Source organism: Vigna radiata, chromosome 9, assembly GCF_000741045.1.
Source record: "Vigna radiata var. radiata cultivar VC1973A chromosome 9, Vradiata_ver6, whole genome shotgun sequence".
NCBI lineage: Eukaryota > Viridiplantae > Streptophyta > Magnoliopsida > Fabales > Fabaceae > Vigna > Vigna radiata.
Genome location: NC_028359.1, coordinates 9,105,200 through 9,125,549, shown reverse-complemented (window position 1 = coordinate 9,125,549; position 20,350 = coordinate 9,105,200). Strand labels below are relative to the sequence as shown.

General features: G+C 28.4%; 2 protein-coding genes across 5 annotated transcripts; one reads left to right on the top strand and one right to left on the bottom strand.

Annotated features, from left to right (window-relative positions):
* The first annotated feature begins 3,864 nt into the window (after window positions 1-3,864).
* LOC106774336 (UMP-CMP kinase 3) lies at window positions 3,865-9,510 on the top strand. Of its 4 annotated transcripts, XM_022786058.1 has the most exons (10): window positions 3,876-4,042; window positions 5,024-5,073; window positions 5,344-5,395; window positions 6,039-6,156; window positions 6,878-7,034; window positions 7,136-7,216; window positions 7,300-7,407; window positions 7,493-7,564; window positions 8,598-8,642; window positions 9,341-9,510. In XM_022786058.1, exons 2-9 carry the CDS (start codon window positions 5,047-5,049, stop codon window positions 8,604-8,606), a joined length of 624 nt encoding a protein of 207 aa, XP_022641779.1. In that variant the 5' UTR covers window positions 3,876-4,042; window positions 5,024-5,046; the 3' UTR covers window positions 8,607-8,642; window positions 9,341-9,510. The 4 variants fall into 4 exon arrangements, with proteins under 4 accessions (XP_014516779.1, XP_014516780.1, XP_022641779.1 ...); XM_014661293.2 differs by lacking the exons at window positions 8,598-8,642; window positions 9,341-9,510 and having other exon boundaries at window positions 3,865-4,012; window positions 7,493-7,749; XM_014661294.2 differs by lacking the exons at window positions 8,598-8,642; window positions 9,341-9,510 and having other exon boundaries at window positions 3,868-4,042; window positions 7,493-7,749.
* A 5,158-nt stretch (window positions 9,511-14,668) lies between these two features.
* On the bottom strand, window positions 14,669-16,972 carry LOC106773704 (uncharacterized RNA-binding protein C1827.05c). The gene is made up of 8 exons (XM_014660443.2): window positions 16,769-16,972; window positions 16,538-16,652; window positions 16,409-16,464; window positions 15,750-15,797; window positions 15,570-15,667; window positions 15,205-15,274; window positions 14,997-15,107; window positions 14,669-14,885 (listed from the first exon to the last, which is right to left on the bottom strand). The coding sequence occupies exons 1-8, from the start codon at window positions 16,850-16,852 to the stop codon at window positions 14,838-14,840; spliced, it is 630 nt and encodes a 209-aa protein (XP_014515929.1). The 5' UTR covers window positions 16,853-16,972; the 3' UTR covers window positions 14,669-14,837.
* Between the last annotated feature and the right edge of the window lie 3,378 nt (window positions 16,973-20,350).

The window sequence follows — 20,350 nt, the reverse complement described above, 5'->3', positions numbered from 1 at the left end:
TCGATCGGGGAAGTAGACGACGATTGTCCTGGGCGTCGACGTCTATAACATTTTAGACATCGGCCCCCTACTACTGGACGTCGAAAGTGCCTGCGAGTTTGGTGAGAAGCATTAATTACAGCCACATAGACGTCGTTCCCCCAGAAACCAGACGTCTATATGGTAGAAATTAACCATCTTCTCGCCTTCCTTACAGGCCCATTGACGTCAAGTTAAGGGAGCACAAACGTCTACAACATTATAGACGTCGGTTATTTATTACGTGACGTCTAAACACCTGGGAATCAGGTGAAGAGCATTAATTGCAGCCAGATAGACGTCTGCCCCCCCCCCCCTCACAACCGACGTCAATGAGGGTAGAAAAGACTGTCTTCTCGCCTATCTCAGGCCCTTTGACATCTGGTTAGGGCAGAACAGACGTCTATTATATTATAGACATCGTGTGCCCTAGAAACAGACGTCTTATTTACCAACTTATTTACGGTACGTCGAGTCACCCTTTAACTGACGTCTTATGGGTGACGTTAAACAACGTTTTTGCACTGACAGTCATTGTGGCTTACCTCTCACTAATATTAAATTTAATATTAAATGGAAAAACAAATACTTCGAGTAATTGATAACTATTAAATGTGTATGAATATAAGAATTCTTAATTAAACATATAAATGTGTGAACCTAATAATTATGATTAATGATTTCAATATAAAATATTAATAGTTATAATTTGAAAAATCAAGATTCAAAAATTATAATTACTATTTTGTTTGAACAAATATCTTATTAGTTATGTTTAAATTATGTTTTTTTTTTCTTTTTTGAACATCATGCACTATGGTTGTTAATTTAAAATAATAAAATTTAAAAAATAATAATCCTTATGCAGACTGGTCGGCATGCCTACAAATCAAACATTAAGTAAGACGAACAAGAAAAATTACATAGAAAATGTCTCGTCAATCCACTTTCTACTGATCAAAACGGGACAAATGATCCACATTATCACCCACACTATTATCTATTTGAAATATAATAAATAAGTTCGTAAGTAAGAAAAATATTAAATAAAGTTAAATTTTAATTAATTAATTACCATGAATGAAGACTCTATAATAAAATTCTTTAAAATTAATTATTTTCTCGGTACACTATCTTATATATAAAATAACAAAAATATATCATTTTAACTTAACATACTAATATTTTCAAATACTAAGTGTTTTGAAAACCATTAAAAAGATTACACATTTATAAAAGTGATAAAAGTGCAGTGTGAAATTTCAACAAATTAAACAGTGGTCCTCATCCTTTAATTAAAATTATGTTTAATTATTATCTTGGTCCCAAAAGTTTTAAGATGGTTTTTTTTTTCTAAGTTTCTTTTGACTTTTAATAGAGTGTCTCAATTAAGTTGTTTTGAAAACAAAGTTTAACGGTGTTAACTACATATCATATTAATTTGTGATTTTTTAAAATTTTAAAATATTCTTTTTGTAAACTTTTTTGTTGTCATATAAAAGGTTTTTAGTATAATATATGATATTGTCAATACCATACCATGTAATGTAATAGGTGTCACATGTTAACATTAATATTAGTATCAATTATAATTTTCTTTATTTCAATTTAGTTTTTATATATATCTCGTTAATTTAATTTCAATTTTTTAAAATAAAATAATATTATCTTTATTTAATTTAAGACCAGATTTATTATTTGTATATATTTTATATGGATATAATTTTATTAAAAATAACCTATTAACATATTACATTATTATATTATTAATTATATTTACTTAATCATGTTTTCTAATAATATATAATAATATAATATATTAAAAAGTCAATTTTAATAAAATTATCAATATAATATTTATAAAAATAATAAATTTGATGTTAATTTGAAAAATAACAATATTACTCTATTTTGAAAATAAATTAAATAAAAAAATACCTATAAGAATTAAATTAAAATAAAAATAATATCATTTTTGCATTGTCATGTGATACTATCTTATCACAAAACATTAACCATATTACGTGTCACAGAAAAATATAATAAATAAACAAAAAAAAGTTTGAAATAAAAAATTAGAAAACTATATATTTACATTGGAAGTGCTGTCTCATTATTATTATTATTATTTTCTAAAATAATCTAATTGAAATAATTTTTTAAAATAATTCATAAAATATAATTGTTACAAACTCTTATTATGAAAATGTAATTGTTACAAACTTTATTATATAACACACCATTGTCTCCCTTTTTTCTCTGTTGTTATATTTCAATTTATAAAATTCTTCTAACATGTTGTTCTTGTTTCATAGATAAAACGACCTTTTATTTTCTCTATCTTTTATTTCTTAAAAAAATAAAAATTATTTATCAATTTGGTAAACGAAAAAATAAATTACATAAATATTAATTGGACAATTCAATTTATAACGGATCATTCTTAAGATTTTATTCCAACTTTTATTCTATCATAATCTCCCTTTTAATATTTTACTATTGATATTTAAAATATATTTTATTTTAATGACTGAAAGTCTTAAAGTTCATGTTGCATACTTTCTTACAAAAGCTTATTCACCAACTCAAAAAAAATATGAACAAAGTTTAGAAAAGTATCAATATATAACTGATAATAAAGAGCCTTTATCACTCCTTCTGTAATGAATAAGATTAATTAATAAAATATTCTTACACATATTGATCTCACTATAAAAGTAAAAACCCTTATTAAGATATTTGTGACATCATTAATAAAAAAGTTAATGATAAAAACAAAAATTAAAATTTTTCAAAAGTTAAGAGATTCATTCACAAAAATTTAATAAAATATTTAATTTGAAGTTTCTAAATTTATCAGATACTCGATGTAAAGTAAACCAAGTCAAAACATAATTTTTTATAATTTAAATTTAATTTTATGCTTGGTAACTTTTACATTATTAATTAATAAAATTAATTGTTATTATATTTTTTGAATAATTAGCGCAAAAGTTTACAAATTTATTATATAAGTAGTGCCCTGCACTATTTTAAGATTATAGAAATAATGTTAAGTATATTTTTTTTTGCCTGAATTGTTCTTTTACTATTAAATTGATTTTTTATAGTGCAATAAATTATTTTGAATATGTTTTATGTTATAAAATGCAAGCAAAGACAATAAAAACAAACAAGTTATTTAGTAAATAGTATATACATATTATTAAAATTATAATTAGTCTAATTTTCTCGCATAAGACATCTACTTACTAACTTGAAAAGAAAATACGTTTACTACATAATAAGATATTTTGTATTATTAAATATAAATAACAAAGCAAATAATATAAAAAGACAAATAAGTAATATGGTTTAAATTATATCTATATTATTCAAATTATAATAAATTTAAAGATATTTTATAGAAATATGTTCTCTTCTTATTACACTTTTTTTCTCTATATTAATCTATATATTGAATAATTAAAAAATTATGAATTTTAATTACATGGTTATCTAAACTTTAATACAAGTGTTTAGATTTATATCAATATATAAGTCGATCTTAAGATAGTGATAAGTGATCTTATATTCCTAAAATTTGTCAATTTTGTTTTTCTACTTTAAATTAATTAGAATAGGTGTTTTTCAGAGAATTTTTATTTTTTATTTTTTATTTCTTGAGAAGGAAAGTTACACCGTAGTTAACAGAAGAATCTCACCACCCTCCTTAGTTGCTGGGAAATCATGATTGTAGCCGTTACAATCACGCAAACACATCTTTCCTATTTTGCCCCTACCGACTATTAAAAACGACCTTCTTCCTCTTTCGTCAGCTTCACTTCTCTCTTTTTCTCTCTAAAAAAGAGAATAAAAAAAATTCACCTCCTTTTGTTTCTCTTCTTTCTTCTAACTCTATAAATAGCACACAACCATTGAAATTCCCCTCTTCATTCTTCTATTTATCCCTCCCTCACTTTCTCTCTCTCTTTCTCATTCTCACTCGTCTAAGGTAAGACCTAACTCAGAATCTCGTAATCAGGTTTGAATTTTCTATTCGCTTCGTTTGCTCTCTCGAGATCTCTTTGAATCTTGCCGAGATCTGGCTTTGCAGATCTCCGATCTGCGCCTTTTGTAACTTGTTTAATTTCTCGAGTCTCTTGATTCGTTTGTGCATTGTTCGATTCCGTTATCGAATGTTGAAACGGAACGAAAATTCACCTCAATTGTAAACGATTCGGCGATCGTGATCTTATTTTCAGTTTTCTGATGTTCATTTTCTTGTGGATGTAATTGGTAGGCTAGTTGTTTAGTTAGTTTCTGAGATGTGATTCTGGCTTGTTTTCTGTAGATCTAAATTATGATGCTGGTTGCGCTGAATGATTTTGAGTGATAAGCTTAGCGGAGAATTGAATGAGAGTATTGCATGTTGATCTGTTGAGCGAATTTAGGTGAATATAGAAACTGTTTAAGCATGTGAGTATTTAGAGTATCGTGTAAATGCATTATAAGATCAATTCACCCTTTAATGTTTTAATTCAAGCAGAAGTATTCTATAATTTTATGGATCAGATATGTTTTAAATGTTCTCTATTATCGAGTATAAATAAAAAGTTATGAAACTATGCTAAATTCTAATTATATGTTAACTGATTTGTGTATATTATTCTAAAAGTAATTCTATATCTGACTATTCTTTTAATTGTTGAACAAGTTACAATAAATGGCACGTTAGGAAAAAGTTCATTTTTACGTGATTAGCGAAATTAAATGATGTTAGTTATTCTTTTTAATCAGTGCATAAATTAGTAGTTTTTGCTTGTATTTGAAGCCTTTATGCTTTGGCATTAAGGAAATGACTTCATTTTTCTATGGAAGTTTAGCTAATTAATTATGATGTTATTCTGGAATATGTTAATGATTAACGATACCTAAGGGATATTGTAATATAAGTGCTTTAGTTTTATGTTTTTGACTCAGATCACTTCTATTTGACTCACAAATACTTGATATTTTTTTACAGATAAACACATTTAGGTGCTACTAATGGGAAGTGTTGAAGCTGCAAACAAGGTATTCATGGATTCACTTCTAGAATTTGTTTTGTATTTTCACTTGTTATTTTTTTAAACCATATTAAAGTGAACATTTGTGTAGGTTTGAATATTGAAAATGTTTTTCCTTGATTGCGCAATGTTGGTACTATATCCCGCAAAACATAGTTATCTTTTTGTTCTATAAAACCAACATAAGCTTTAAGCTTAGTTTTATAGCCTTTTGTTCTATTGCTCAGATATTTTTAATGAAGTGTATATTTAGACTCTTTTTAATCATTCATTGTAGGATGCAAATGGAAGCCTCACAGAGAAAAATCCTACAGTTGTTTTTGTCTTAGGTAAGCAGTTATGGGTTTCATTTAAGTTAAGCATCTCCTATATTCCCTCTAAAAGAACTTTGAATCAAATTCTGGTGCATGAACTTTGTTTCAAATTGTTGAAGATGACCCTTACGTTGTAATTTCATGCCATAGATCTTGCCCGTGTTCCACTCATTAGTAACAGTTTGGTCTTTTGAAAATGTTGTGATTTTCTACTGAAAAGGTTTTTTTAATCCCTTGAGATTCTTTTCTTCATTGCTTCAGTTTACATGCACGAGCTGTATTGCAAATCCTGAATCGTCACTTAACTGTTTTTCTAGTTTCTCAGCTTAAATGTGTCTACCATTTAGACAAGAAATTTGTCTGATGACATTATTACTTTTTTGTTATTGAACTTTCACAGGAATATTTTAAGAAATAATATACAAATACTCGTAAGCTATAATGAATACTTTGATTCTGGGTATTTATAAATTATTTGCAATCGCTAATACAAGGGCTTATTTTTTGTTGTTTAGCTTATGGTACACAACTTTTTGTTATGACCCCTTTCCTTTCAACGAGTGAATTTATTTATCATTTATGTTTAATGTGTTTATTGGAATTTACTGTGCGTTTTTTTCTGACTTTTAAGTTGGTTATTGATCTGATAATGGTATAGGTGGCCCAGGCAGTGGAAAGGGTACGCAATGTGCAAATATTGTTGACAATTTTCAGTATACTCACCTCAGTGCAGGGGATCTTCTGCGAGCAGAAATCAAATCTGGTTCTGAGAATGGGTGGGTACAAGTTATATTATTTATGTTAATATGTTATTCATAAATTCATAAACCTGTTCTGGATTGACCAGTTACAGTATATCTTGTCTCTATTAGAAACATCAATTGATTAGCTTTTCAATAGGTAGTAATTTTCATCTTGTTACTTTATTAAAAATTATATATGCACAGAAAAAACTTTTTTTTGTTGCCACACATGTATGAAGATTGCCCTGTTTCTTTGCCTAGAATCTTTAAATTTTTTGTTCTAATGTGAGACTTCATTTCCTTTTTTATGCAGTTCTCTTATTTATGAGAACTTCATTTATTATGAAGTTATAGAAATAAGTATATAATTGAAAAGGGCGACATAATCTTTTTCTTTTCACAAAATTGATAGATATGCATGTGGATTCAACATCATATTGTGCTTTTGGCTTCTTTGATTATATCACGGGAAAATTTCCCAGAGTTGTGGATGAGTACATTTTGTCCCCCTTTTTTTTTTGCTTTTTAGTCAATAAAGATGTAAATTATTCCATAACATTGATGTTAGGTCACGTACTCATGTTCATCTTCTGCGAAATATCTAATTATATCTATTTTTGTATACTTTATTCCTTTTGAACTTTGTCTGCTGAGCGATGGACACTGTTGTTAGTCTACCATTTTTTGTATTGTTGGGCTTAAATGGTCTATATCATTTGCCATTAACTTCTCATTCATTTCATATGTTTGACAGTACAATGATTCAGAATATGATTAAAGAAGGTAAAATTGTTCCCTCTGAGGTAACAATTAAGCTCTTACAAAAAGCAATGAAGGAAAGTGGCAATGACAAATTTCTGATTGATGGTTTTCCCCGCAATGAGGAAAATCGTGCAGCATTTGAGAAAGTGGTAATTGAGATACTAAAATTTAAATAAATAAAATTTTAACTATTCCAATATGGATTATGGTGTTCTAACTTTGATTTCCAAAATGCATTATGGATTTGCAGACAGGAATAGAGCCAGCTTTTGTCCTATTTTTTGATTGCCCTGAGGAAGAGATGGAGAGGCGACTTCTTAGTAGGAACCAGGTTTAGGTTTATTTTTGTTTGGTTTTAGTTATTTGTATTTCCTTTTGCTAGTCATCACCGAGGACCATTTCTTAATTATTAAGGGTCGAGAAGATGACAATATTGAAACAATAAGGAAGCGTTTCAAGGTGTTCTTGGAGTCTAGTCTTCCGGTGATTAATTATTATGATGCAAAAGGAAAAGTTCGCAAGGTAATTTATAGTTGTGCTTCTACCATAGTTTCATAAGTTTCTTAGTTTCTTTTGTAGGGACGTCAATAAATTGTTTCTTTTGTAGATCAACGCTGCGAGATCTGTTGAAGAGGTATTTGAGACAGTGAAAGGAATTTTTGGTCCGAAGAATGAGAAGGTAAATCATTATGTTCGTCTTATGTCAAGACTTTATATGTATAAGTTCCATTTTGTATCAAAGACAAAATTTGGGAACCATTGTCTTCCTTGTTAATTAGTAATGTACCTGTCTTGATAGTAAAGTGTGCTGTATTGTATACTATAATAATTTCACTAATGATCGACTCTTGTCCTGCCTGAATATTTTAAGATGTTTAATTTTATATACATTATTATGATGTTAATTTTTCATATGCAAATGTTGTAAAACTATAATATTTAAATAAAACTTTGATTACCCTTTTTTTTCATTATCAATTTTATTTGTTTAGTATACATCAATGATAGGGTTGATATATTTTTTTCCGAATAAATAAATATATATATATTAACATAAATCTCAATTGGACACAATTATGAATTCAGTAAGCTTGTTTGCTTGGCCTTCATGAAAACTTTCAAGAACCAATTGCTGGCTCTTAACCTATGTTTTTAATATAAATACAAGAGGAAAAAACATTTATTAATTATCTAGAACATTCTTTAATGGCAAAACCTACTATTGTACGTTTGAGAAACATGAAGCCTTAATCCTCAAACATTCTTATACCCTCGAGGGATATAAAGTTTTCTGATTAGACTACTCTTTGAATCAACTATTGTAGCAATTATGTGAAGCCTAGTTTGCAATTATGGAGAATAGCAAAAGTTTCAACCGTTAGATGCTTGTAGTAGATATTGACTTTCCAACCAAACTACTTTCTGGTCTCGTAAGGAAAGGATTCTTGAGATGAAAAGCTTTTGAAACATACTTAAATTGCAACCTAAATTAAAAGTACAAATGAAAATGTACATTGCATGTGATCCTTCTATTTTTCACTTGTCAGACGAGTGAGAACTTCCTGAGAAGTTTAAGGAGTAACTCTAAATTATAAATGATCAACTTTTCACCAGAGACATGATTATTATTTTTCATGAAAATTAAGTTTTCTAATCATGCTATTTCAACTGTAATATTTCTTGGAGTTGATGTTCGTCTGTCTTATTTGCAGGCTGAATGAGCATGTTAACCTTGAGTCCATGGTGGAAATTTGGAGGTAAATGTTGCATCATGAATTATATATAAGCATATATTTTATACTGATGCATTTTACTGTACTACTTGTCTTCATGATCACGCATCTAACTAGTGGAAGTAATCAATTCACTGAGTAGATTGAAGTTTAGATTTTATTTTTTTTTGTTTAGCATTTTAAAATTCTTGCATGTTAGTATCATCCTTCCAAAGTGGTAATGAATCAATTCTTGTTGGTTTTGCTTTTCAAACACGATCAACCATCTTTTGGTAATGCTTTTAGATATTCTTCATGTCGTGTGGTTAGTGATGAAGGGGCAAGAATATTCTCAATTGAATCATCCAAGTTGTAGCCTCTAATTTTAGCATATTAGGATGGGTCATGTCTGCGCTTGATTTGGTTTTGTTTTATTACCTCTTTCCATTCTTATTAAATTTAGACTTTTCTACTTAAAAAATGTTTAAACTCATACTCGATAACAACTCCCTTTTGTGGAAGTGATGATGTTGCAGAAACTTTACGATTAAAGGCACAACCAAAAGGATCTGTATTTGATATTTTATTCGTTTTCATACGTTGGATACTAATAGAGTTTATATAAATAGGTCTTTCCATATTTGCATCATTCATTCCCCAGCCAATCACATAGAAATATAATTTATCATTAATATATGTGAATAGGATGCTGATTTACTGTCCATCTTGTTATTGTTTTCCAGGTCATATCAGTATTGGTTGCTTGTTCTGTTGTCTCACATATTTTGTTATTACTTAAATAGAAAATTGTAGTTTATACCTGAGGGTTTTACCTCTGTATTCTATTGTTATAATAGCTTGTTGTCATTCATTGATTTTGCAATAAAGAATTGGGTCCTGCTTATATATACTATACTCTTTAGCACTGGAAATAAAACACAAAAATTGAAGTCAAGAACATCCTCACAGATGAAACCTCAAGAACATCAGCTAATAATAGACCTGCATAAATTGAAGTGAAAATCTTTTCTGTTTTAAAATTAAAATTTTGATCTACTTATTTAAGACTTTTAGTATCAATTTTTAATTTTAATTGAGATCTTATGATTGAAGTCTTCACCCAAAAACTTTAGTTTTAGGCGGACAAATTTTTTTAAAGGATAATTTATTCTTCTAGGGGATAATTTAGTCATTGAAAATTGTGGAAGATAAATTTCAAAACAAGTTATTATTTATATTGTATGTTTTTTGTTTTATATGTTTGAAGTCTTAACATTTTAATTTTTAATTATTTGTCAATCTTTTATAATAATAAAAGTAAATTTGACTTTCTAATTTTATAATCAATCTCTACATTAAATTTTTATCAAAAGTTATAATCAACATCCCGATCCAGCACCAAATATTTTTATTTCTTTTAAACTATGAAGATTTTGTCTTTAACTTTCCAAGAATAAATACAATGAAAATTTAAATATCACAATTGTATTGTATTTTTTACTTTTTATTAATTCATTATTTGATGTTATATTTTACAACTAATTAAATTAATTATATATAAATTATATTTTTCTTGTTCAAATTAAAATATAATTAATAATTTAATATTTAATATATAGACGATTCAAAATAAATATAAATTTAAATTTAAATAATGAGTCAACGAAATATTGTTTGTTAATTTACTCCAATCCGGTAAAATCAGAAAATAGTAGGAAAGGGTATTAAAATCGTGAACCTCTTTCATTTTAATCATGTCATCTTTTAGGAGGACAAGGTGGGGGTGAATTTAAATCCTCATTACACCGTGTTCAGATCATTGAATTTTATTTTGAATTACAATTAACTGAATCCGTTTTAATTTACTAAAAAATTAATTAAAAGTAAAATCTATATAATAAAAATTAATTTCATATATTAACACTTTTTTCATGAATAAATATTTAATATATCTAAAAATTGTTTTAATGTGTATTTTTGGAAAGCAAAAAATTAAAAATTGTTAAACCGAATTTATATATATATACATATATTTAATTCTTTTTAAAGAGAAAATTTAAAAATATTAGTTGGATTAATTTTGATTTGTAAGTTTTAATCATCCATTAACTTAAATGTGTATTTGATTATTTTGAATAAATTTTCTCGAGGATGGTTGGGATAGATGATAAATAAATAGCTTGTTATTCTCATAAAAAGGGGTAAGAGTTCGATTCTGAATTTAAATAAAACTTAAATATATTACAAGGTAAAGTAAGGTGAAACAGTTGAATGAAACATCTTTACTTCATTTTTTTATAGATATATATTCCGTATATCTCAAAAACTACATATATTATATAATATTATATTATATATATATATATATATATATATATATATATATATATATTGTTAAAATTAAGTAGCAAAATAATTATATTTGGACAAAATAGAATTAGTTTGTTCATAAAAGTTGTATTTTTAAAAAGCTTTTATTGATTTTTAAGATCAATGTTCAATTAAATATTTTTTTTATATATAATAATAACATATAATATAAAAAAGGTAGGAAAAGAGAAAAATATATATGTATTTTATATTGGTTCATATTAAAAGATTCTAAATTTAGTATTAACTTAAACACTAAAATAAAGCAAATTTACAACACTGAAAAACAATGGGTACATCGATAGCACGTAATGAATAATTGATAGCACGTAATGAATAATTGATAACAAATCTCGCAAACATACAAAGAAACTTTTTTTTTTATTTTTATCAAACAGTTGGTATGCAAGGAAAAATAAACAGACTATTTACAAATGTCCAGACTAGATTTTATCAACTTCATTATTGTGCATACACAATTGTTTCAATTCCAAATTCATGTCAAAATCAACTCAGGTTTACTCAAATCGTATTCCTAGTGACTTTGAGCTTATAATAACTCATCAAATTGCAATTTCTTGAATCCTCAACAAGCAACCATACATTAAGCTCAAGAGTATTAAAATTAATAATGAATCATGTTTTATCCTAAATACAAGCTATATTAGGTATTCAATTTCAGTTCTAGGTTCGAAAGACATTTTCAAACACTTTAAAAACCAATAATCAAGCCACAAAAAAACATTAAGAATAGAAATCAAATACTAACTTTGAAATGGAAAAGCATATGTATAATATCACAAAATACACAAGATTCAATTTTACATCTAATCTTAACAAATAGGGTTAACTTTGCATGATAGAGAACCTAAAGTTTACAAATTGAAGAAATAAAGAAGAAATTGAAACAAAGAGAGATGCATGCCCTTCCCCAAGGTTATTTGCCTCTAATATATGCTTCAATCACACTTCCTTTTTGCATTTCCATCTCTAATCCGTGACTCATCTTCCTTCTCGACCCAAAAGGGACAAAATCACCATTGATGAAGATTGTAGCCCAAGGTGGAGAAGGGAGAGCTTCCCAACACCCTAAACAGCCTCCAAGGGCCTATCCCATTTGCTCTAGGTAAATAATGAAGTGTGTGAGGAGAGAGTGTCCAAAACCCTTCAGGAAAACATGAATAAATAACTCATATTGACATGTCAATGACACCATCGCTCAACGCCATATCAATATCGCTAAATGTCATTAGTTAAAATGCGAAAGTGGTTCTCTATGAAACCACTACTTAACGTTATTATGCATCGCTAAGTGCAAGTTCTTTAGCACTAAAGAGTGCTCAGTGCCATTTTTCCACCACTCAACACTCTATAGGGGCTGATGGCACTCAATCTTACAAATGTGGTGCTTAGCCCCAGGTAGTTGGACAACATTTTGTAATTGAAGCATTGGGCGTGATTCTAATGGTGCCCAACGTGGGTATTTGCTTCAAATTGATATTTTCTTGTTCAAAACATCCTCCATTGAGTTCTTACTCGTTTTCCTACACTTATTCTCTATTCATTTATTTCACACATTTAAATAAAGAGATTGGAGGTAAAACAAGCATAAAACAACTAAAATACAAAACACACTAAACTTGATTATTAAACAAGATTAAAACTAAGAAAGAGTTTATTTACTCATGATAATAGACACACAAAAATTGGTAAAACTAAAATTAGCAACAATCACAAAAGAAAAAGTTTAAGAATTAGAAAACACCTCTCTTGAAGACACAAAAGATAAAAAAACATCTTCCTTCACACAAGGAATGAACTGCCTCCTTTATGTCACACAAAGGATGAACAATTTTTCTTAGCAACAATAGCACTCATTCACCCAAGAACCCACTTGGTGAAAATTATCTCTCTACCCACACTCAATTATCAAAGTCTCTTTTCACAAACACAAAGAGTTTCTCTAACAGTCATAACTCTAAACCTTTGAATGAAAAGTTATTATCAAAGTTAGGTTTAACCAAATAATATAGACATTCTCTTTCAAAAATTAGGTCAAGAACCTAACAATAAAGTTACAACTTCCAATGATAATCGATTATCTCTTCAAATAATCGATTATCATAGAAACTTTTCTAAAAACATTTTCTCTTTGCAATAATCTATTGCTAGAAATGAATAAATTATTATCACAAAGTTTTTTATAAAAATATTGATTTCATTTAGATAATCAATCGTCATTAGTGATAATCAATTATCATAAAGTTTATATAAAAAAAATAAAACATTTCTTGAATAATCTTTGTTCATGTTACTGTGTGATTCTCCAAGCTAAGTCTCACAGATAATTTATTTCCCAGTATATGACTTATTAAAAAAAACTTAATAACATACAAGTTTTTCAATATCTTTTGTCTTTACGATCTTGTTTTTATCATTATCAAAATTTATTCTTTAATATTGATCTTCATCCTCTTTTTCTTTTGCAAACTATCTCTCCATTTTTTATGATGATTTGCAATAACTTGCAAATACAAAACTATACAAGAAAAAAACATTAAATAATCCTAAAGAATCATGCTTTGCTTTAAAAAATTTCCCCGTTTTTTTATCATAAACAAAAAATAACTATGGAGATAACTCCCCCTAAATCTGATAACATAATAATAAAATTTAACTCTCCTTAAATTAGACAACTCATAGAATACTGAAGACAAAGGAAAAATTATTTTATTAATTTAGAATTTAGCACCCATATCATCATTAATATCAGCAAAATAATTATCAAATTTCTCTTCCAAGTGAGAAACTTTAATGTCTAAATTCCTAATTAAACTACATACTTCTTCATGCCTAGTTATTTGAGGAATGTTCATTTCATCCTCCTACACATATTAGCAATATTTTCTTCCATGAAGGAGGAAGACCCAACAACATCACTAGAAGAACCAATAGCAATAACAGTCTCTAACATTTCTTGATCACCTCAAACTCGTCATTTAGCACATCTCCTTCAGGAATGTAACTATCCCCATGAGCAATGAATCCCATATGTTTCAATTTTGTTTGATGCAAGAGTATGTTGAACAAGTTCTTCATTTATGTTGCTAGTACTATCATAATTTACCTTAAATCTTATTGACAATACTTGTTGAAAATAGCATTATAGGTCATTTTTGTTTCTTTAAACATTTAACCAACTAAAGCCAACTTTGAACTATTTTACCATTGAACCCAAATTTGAGTCCCTTTAGAGTATTTTGTAAATTTGAGTCCCTTTAGATAACAAAAGCATGAGTCTGCAAACTATTATTCTCGACCTTTTCAAATAGATGATAAAATTATATAATTACTTTTAATATATTAAATAAAACCGTGTATTACTAATAAATAGTATAAAAAAATATTAAATATTACACACAGAACCAAATATAGGCATTTCCAATTTTTTATTATCAACATACACAATTAAAACCACTTTGCCTTTCCATTTAATATTTCTGAGAAGTCAATAAATTAAGAGAAATATCTTTTGCCAGATTGTCGATGTTAACAAAAAGTAAAAAAGCGAAGCAATAAATGTGCGCAAACTCTAATTAAGAGTGCAATTGAAAACCAAAAAAGGGCAATGGTTTTAATGAAAAAGTGAGCTATTTGAAAATAGGGTGGGGATAGGTGAAAAAAAATAAGTAAAACAGTAATGAGCATGAAAGTGATCAACTGCTTAAAAAGTTTATGAATATATAAAATGGATCATGCTTCTGGTAAACATTTGAGGGATACAAGGTTTCAGAACTAAGTTCCAAAACTGCGAAAATATTAATACTAAAAATCCTAAACCAGCAGACTCTTGTGTTCGAGGTTACCAACTCAGTCGTCAAACTTTATTTTCTTTGGAGCAGGCTGGATGTTACCCATCTGCAAAGAGCAATTATATATGTAAAATGAGAGCAAAACTCAAGATGCAGAATATTCTCTATTTGTGAAAAAAAATGAACCACCACAGAATGATAAAAGCAAAAGGCTCACAATCTCAGGGCTTTCGTAATCAATGCCAGCAGCCTCTATCTTTTTCCGTCGTTTTTGGTCATGTTTTAGAATCCTCTCCACCAACTTTTTGTGCTCTTCTAAGGTTCTTTCCTGGAATGACAGCATCAAGAAATAGAACTTAATACTGAGAATCAGACGAGAAATACCAAGCAGATAGATATACTTTATTATCCAATGAACTAGATACCTTGTCATGACGCTTCCGTTCAATTTGGACATAATCCAATGGCTTGTGACGATAACTGAATCCTCTCCATCTATGATGAAAAATGCCACACATTCATTTGTTACCTTTGGTCATATTCAAAGAAGAAACTAAATCTTTAACCTTAAATCAAGGTACATTGTATGTTTGAGGGAATTCCTAATTCTCTATTTGTTAAGTGATTTTTTTCAATACTCTAAATAGATATCTTTCTTTTTCACGCGTGTAAAAGAAGGAGGTGGAAAGAAAATTGATGGTTGGACACACTAAAGTCTACAATTAAGAAAAACATACAAAGGAATCCTTAGAAGGGAATAGATCCGAAAAAAATGTGATTAATAACTTACAATCTTGAATGAACATTCTCCGGAGGTACAACATGAACTTGGAGAAGGTGCTCGAAAAGGAGATAATTGTGCATAGTATCAGCTACAATTTTCGCAACCTAAAAATCAAGGCACTATTAAAACAAGGAAACTGAATTTTATTACAAACACAATCAATTAATCTTCAGAAAGAACAAATACCTCAGGAGATTCAAATTCTATGTATCCAAAATGTCTTGATTTTCCTGTCTGTAAAAGAACAAGAAACATATATCATCAGTATCAATCAACTAAAACCAATATCCATCATCACTCAAAAGGGTAACAACAGACAAATATTCCAGCCCCAAAGTATTTAATGAAACAAATATCTTGATGGTTGGTTGAAAACCCATAGTTTTTTTTCAAAATGTAAGGACCAAACAAAAGCAAAATTACTACAATATTGATTGATTTCAGAGGCTTCGACATCTCTGAGAAACTCATAACTATTAACAACACAATTGATATTCTGCATTGGAACAATTTCTTCAATTAAGACCACTCATGAACAAATAGAGCACGAGACAAGAAAAGTAATTCTGCGCCATACAACCGTACATTGCATTATGTCAAAATTGAAACTCTTTGGGGTGCATTATCTATCCTGATGATATCGTGCACATCACAGACCCATCCACCAGAATAAAAGATTATACAAAAATAATCACTGAATCCATAGGTAAAATTAACTACATGAGTAAATAAATCAGAATAAACATAGCATGCCATAATTATAAAATTGACAAAAATCCCACAATAATGCAAATAATAACAAGCAAGGACATTAAAGGAGACAAGTTAACATGCAAGCAACTAACCTTTTTATTTCTCGCGATTCTCAACCTTTTGATGGTTCCAAATTGACCAAAATAACCTACAAAATGCAATTATAAACACACACTCCAAAAAATCCATAAAAAATCTGACAAAAAAAAATCCATGAGCACCTTCCATCTCCTTCTCATAGAATCCATGCGGAATCCTGGATACGTGCAATACCGCGGAGGTATTCTCCGGCGGCTTCTGTTCGGCGAACTTGCGAGCAGGACCACCTTCTAAGGGCTTCAACAATTCAGAAAAAAAAAATAAATTAAGCACCATACTGACAAAATAAATTGAAAAATAAAAGGATAAGTTAACTGAACCGAGAGCACACCGAATCCGTATTATCAACGTACCAAAAAATCAGCACCTTCAGATGGCTTGTTAGAGGAAGCCCTTTTCATGTTCTTCTTCATAGCTTTCTTTGCCTTTGTTCCCATCTCACTGTCTGTTATGCCAAACCACTTCTCTGCAAAGAAAGACCTTCGCCGACAAGATATCGTAAATGAGGGTGGCGAGGGATTGCGCTAAAACCCTAATCCATGCCTATCAGACTCAATATTTTAAGGCTCATTCTTTCACAATATAATTTTTTTCTTAAATAATTTAATTTATTTTTAATTAAATATGACAATTTTATATTTTACTATTAAAAAACAACTGTAATATATATATATATATATATATATAGTGAAACACTTTAATGAATATTTTCTTTAGTAAATTATTCGTAAAGTTATTATTTTATATACAGTTGAATATTTTTTTGTTTTTTTAATTTTTAGTAAAAATTAGAACCAGTCTTTTTTTTTAAAACTTTGACATTCTCAATTTTATAAATATATAAATTTATTTTTTTTAATTAAATTTTGTTAATTTTAAATTTAAAAAATTTAGTTAAAAAACTAATTTCATATTTTTTTTAACTAAATTAAGACAAAATTTTAAAAAGAAACTAATTTCAATTTTTACTAAAAATTAAGAGATTAAAAACATATTTAATTCCTTTATAAAACTACCATATAATGTTTTTCTAAAATAATTTAATTTATATTTCAATTATATATCACAATTTAATATTTTATTGTTAAAAAGTTGCTGTAATTTAGTTATTTAGAAAGGAGTTGATTCTTAATACAAGAATAATCATACTGTATATTAGTTAAAATTTAGTATCCAATTAAACCCATCACTTCTTTTTTCTTTCAAATATGTCAAACTAATTTTATTTTTTAAATATATAATAAAAATATTGAACCCATAATCTTTTTTCTTCTTCTTTTTAATTTTACCAATAAGCTATTTTATAATCAAGATATTCACCTATTAGTAAAAGTATTTATTTCTTATTTCTTAGAATAATAATTTATTTTTCACGTTGTCACCAAATAGGTTAAAAGTTGAGGGAAATTTTTCTATTTTCAAATGCTCTGTAAATAAATTCTCACAGGAAGAATTCATAATCTAACTTTACCCCAATCCCATACTGATAACAAATAATTAAATAATTATTGAGTAAGGGAAAATTATATGTTTACTACAGTTTTTTACAACAATTTGACAGAGTTTATGTGTCAATTTGTTACTAGTTTATTGTTTATTTTTTTGATATGCAGATGTGGAAATAAAAAACTACACACTTTTAATGATGTAATATATTTTTGGTTCAACTTTTAAAGTTTTAACCCAAAAAACCTACTTCACGAGTTCTATTTTGGCATTTTAGTTGTTTGTTCTTAGTTTTGTATTATATTTTTTGTGTTTTTGATAACTTGTGTATTTTTCGGTTGATGTATCAATTATTTTGATATTATTGATGAAGTAGCACTATGGTTGGTTATTATTATTTTTTTCTATATTTTAGATTTGTTTTCAACTATATTGTGTTTTGGTTGTCGAGTCGAGTTATCACCGACAATTATACACTTTATCTTTTCGGAAGTTTGTTTCACCTCCAATCTCCTATATGTCATCTCCGTTCAGCTCAATCTTCAAGTCTTCCTTTGAAGTACGTTTCATCGAGTACCTGTCAAAGGTCATCTAACGCTATCAGTGTATTGTTCACTCAATAAAGAAAGAGCAGCAATAAACGTGCAATAAATCTCAACCCACTCCCTCATACCTTTGATCTCTATTTATAGTTTTCGCTACGGACCCGTGATTAGCGAGATCTTAATCATGACCCAATGCTGGCCCAATACCCTTAATCACGTCTTACCTTAATCCTGCTCTAATGCTCTGACCTTCGACCGTAGCCGGACGACCAACCTCTGGTGGTATCGGAACGATATAGATAAGGTTAGCATGCAACCGGTGGGAGGACGCAGTGTCCGCACCGGGTATTCTTGCGGGGACATTAGATAAAATTGGACCGATACTGACAATACTGACAAGGTTAGCATGTTATCGACAGGAGGACGCTACAATCGCGCCAAGGATGTTAACCGAATGTCCTTGGTGACTTGTCACATGCTACCTGGTCTCTACGGGTACATAGTGTAAGACAAAATACATTGTTGAGATTAACGAAATGTTTAAGGACACTGATTGTGTGTTTGGATTGGAGAGACGCCTTTCAAACTGTGTCTGTATATAGAAAGATCTATAAACATCTGTTATCTTCTATTGAAAGAGATGGTAAATCGTTAGATTTGTGTCAATGAATTGTTTCACATTAAGCAAAGATTGGTATCATTTATTGTTGTTAATATTTGTATGTGTATGAGATTGCCTATAGGTGGATTAAAGGTACAATTTGATGAAAATGTATAAAGACATAAGTAAAAGGATTAAATGCATTGTATGTATTGATGAAGATTATAAGACAATGTTTGTAGTTTGCATATATTGATTTGTTTTGTTGTATTGCATTTTTTTAAAAAATCTAGAGTTGTAAGCAATATGTCTTGTATAACATTAAACAATATCAATAATTTGTCAAATTACATTTAGGCCAATATTGTTCATAGATTTTTGGTAGAGTAGGTTAGTAAAATGTGTGTTGAATTTGTTGTTCACAATGCTTTTCATAATATTGACAAAAGTTGAAAAGAATGTTAATAACAAAATGAATAAAGTGAAACAAAATGAAAGGCACAACAACATGAACATACTTAATAACAAGAATGTTAATAAACTAATGTATTTATACTAAACTACGTTAACAACACATAATTATTTCAGTCCCTTTTACTCTCATAACCGACAAATAAAGTTTTAACCACTCTTAAACCCTTTTCATAGTTCAATCTTCATCTTCATATACATCATCGCCAACTCTTTCAACCCATTCTTCTAACTCAGAAAGAAGACGTTGAAGTTCCCGCATAGACTGTTCAAATTCAAGACGCAAAAGGTGATTCTTTTGTATAGTATCTTGGTAGTTAGTAACCTGAAAAATCATGTAACAATCTATTCAAGGCATAAAAAAGAAAAAGAAAATTTGCATTTAATTAAAAACAATCAAAATACACGAAGTACTTCTAATAAGAGTGGCACCTACTTTTTGACATTTATCTAATACAACAAATTTGCAATTGACAAAATAATAAAAAAAAATCATAACTAAAACATTAACAATCATACCATTAGTCCTACATCATCTTACAATATCAACAGATTAAAACAAGTAAACACATCATGGAAGTGACTTTTACTTCTTTTTCATTCTTCAATTCCAATGAAGCACAGCATAAACTCCCCTATCAAATGCTAATAAATTAAACTATCTCAATTATATTTACTCCGCTGAGTTGTCCAGAATGTTAAAAAGTATGTTTCATTTCGATGTGGCAGAAAAACAAAATTTCTTAACAAAATATAAATGCTGAAAAAAGAAATGTTCTATAGAAAAATCTGAATGTTCTTGTAACAGTTATGTCATTCAATTACTTTGTCACCGAAGGAAAAATTAACTGAACAGAGAGCACACAGTATTG

Excerpts from the sequence above, each read along its gene's own strand:
- LOC106774336 (XM_014661293.2), top strand. The coding sequence starts at position 5,047 with ATGGGAAGTGTTGAAGCTGCAAACAAG. Across the intron at positions 7,035-7,135 it reads GTGCAGCATTTGAGAAAGTG|ACAGGAATAGAGCCAGCTTT; the intron begins GTAATTGAGATA and ends ATGGATTTGCAG. Across the intron at positions 7,217-7,299 it reads GACTTCTTAGTAGGAACCAG|GGTCGAGAAGATGACAATAT; the intron begins GTTTAGGTTTAT and ends TTAATTATTAAG.
- LOC106773704 (XM_014660443.2), bottom strand. The coding sequence starts at position 16,852 with ATGGGAACAAAGGCAAAGAAAGCTATGAAGAAGAACATGAAAAGGGCT. Across the intron at positions 16,653-16,768 it reads CTGAAGGTGCTGATTTTTTG|CCCTTAGAAGGTGGTCCTGC; the intron begins GTACGTTGATAA and ends GAATTGTTGAAG. Across the intron at positions 14,886-14,996 it reads ATTACGAAAGCCCTGAGATT|ATGGGTAACATCCAGCCTGC; the intron begins GTGAGCCTTTTG and ends TGCTCTTTGCAG.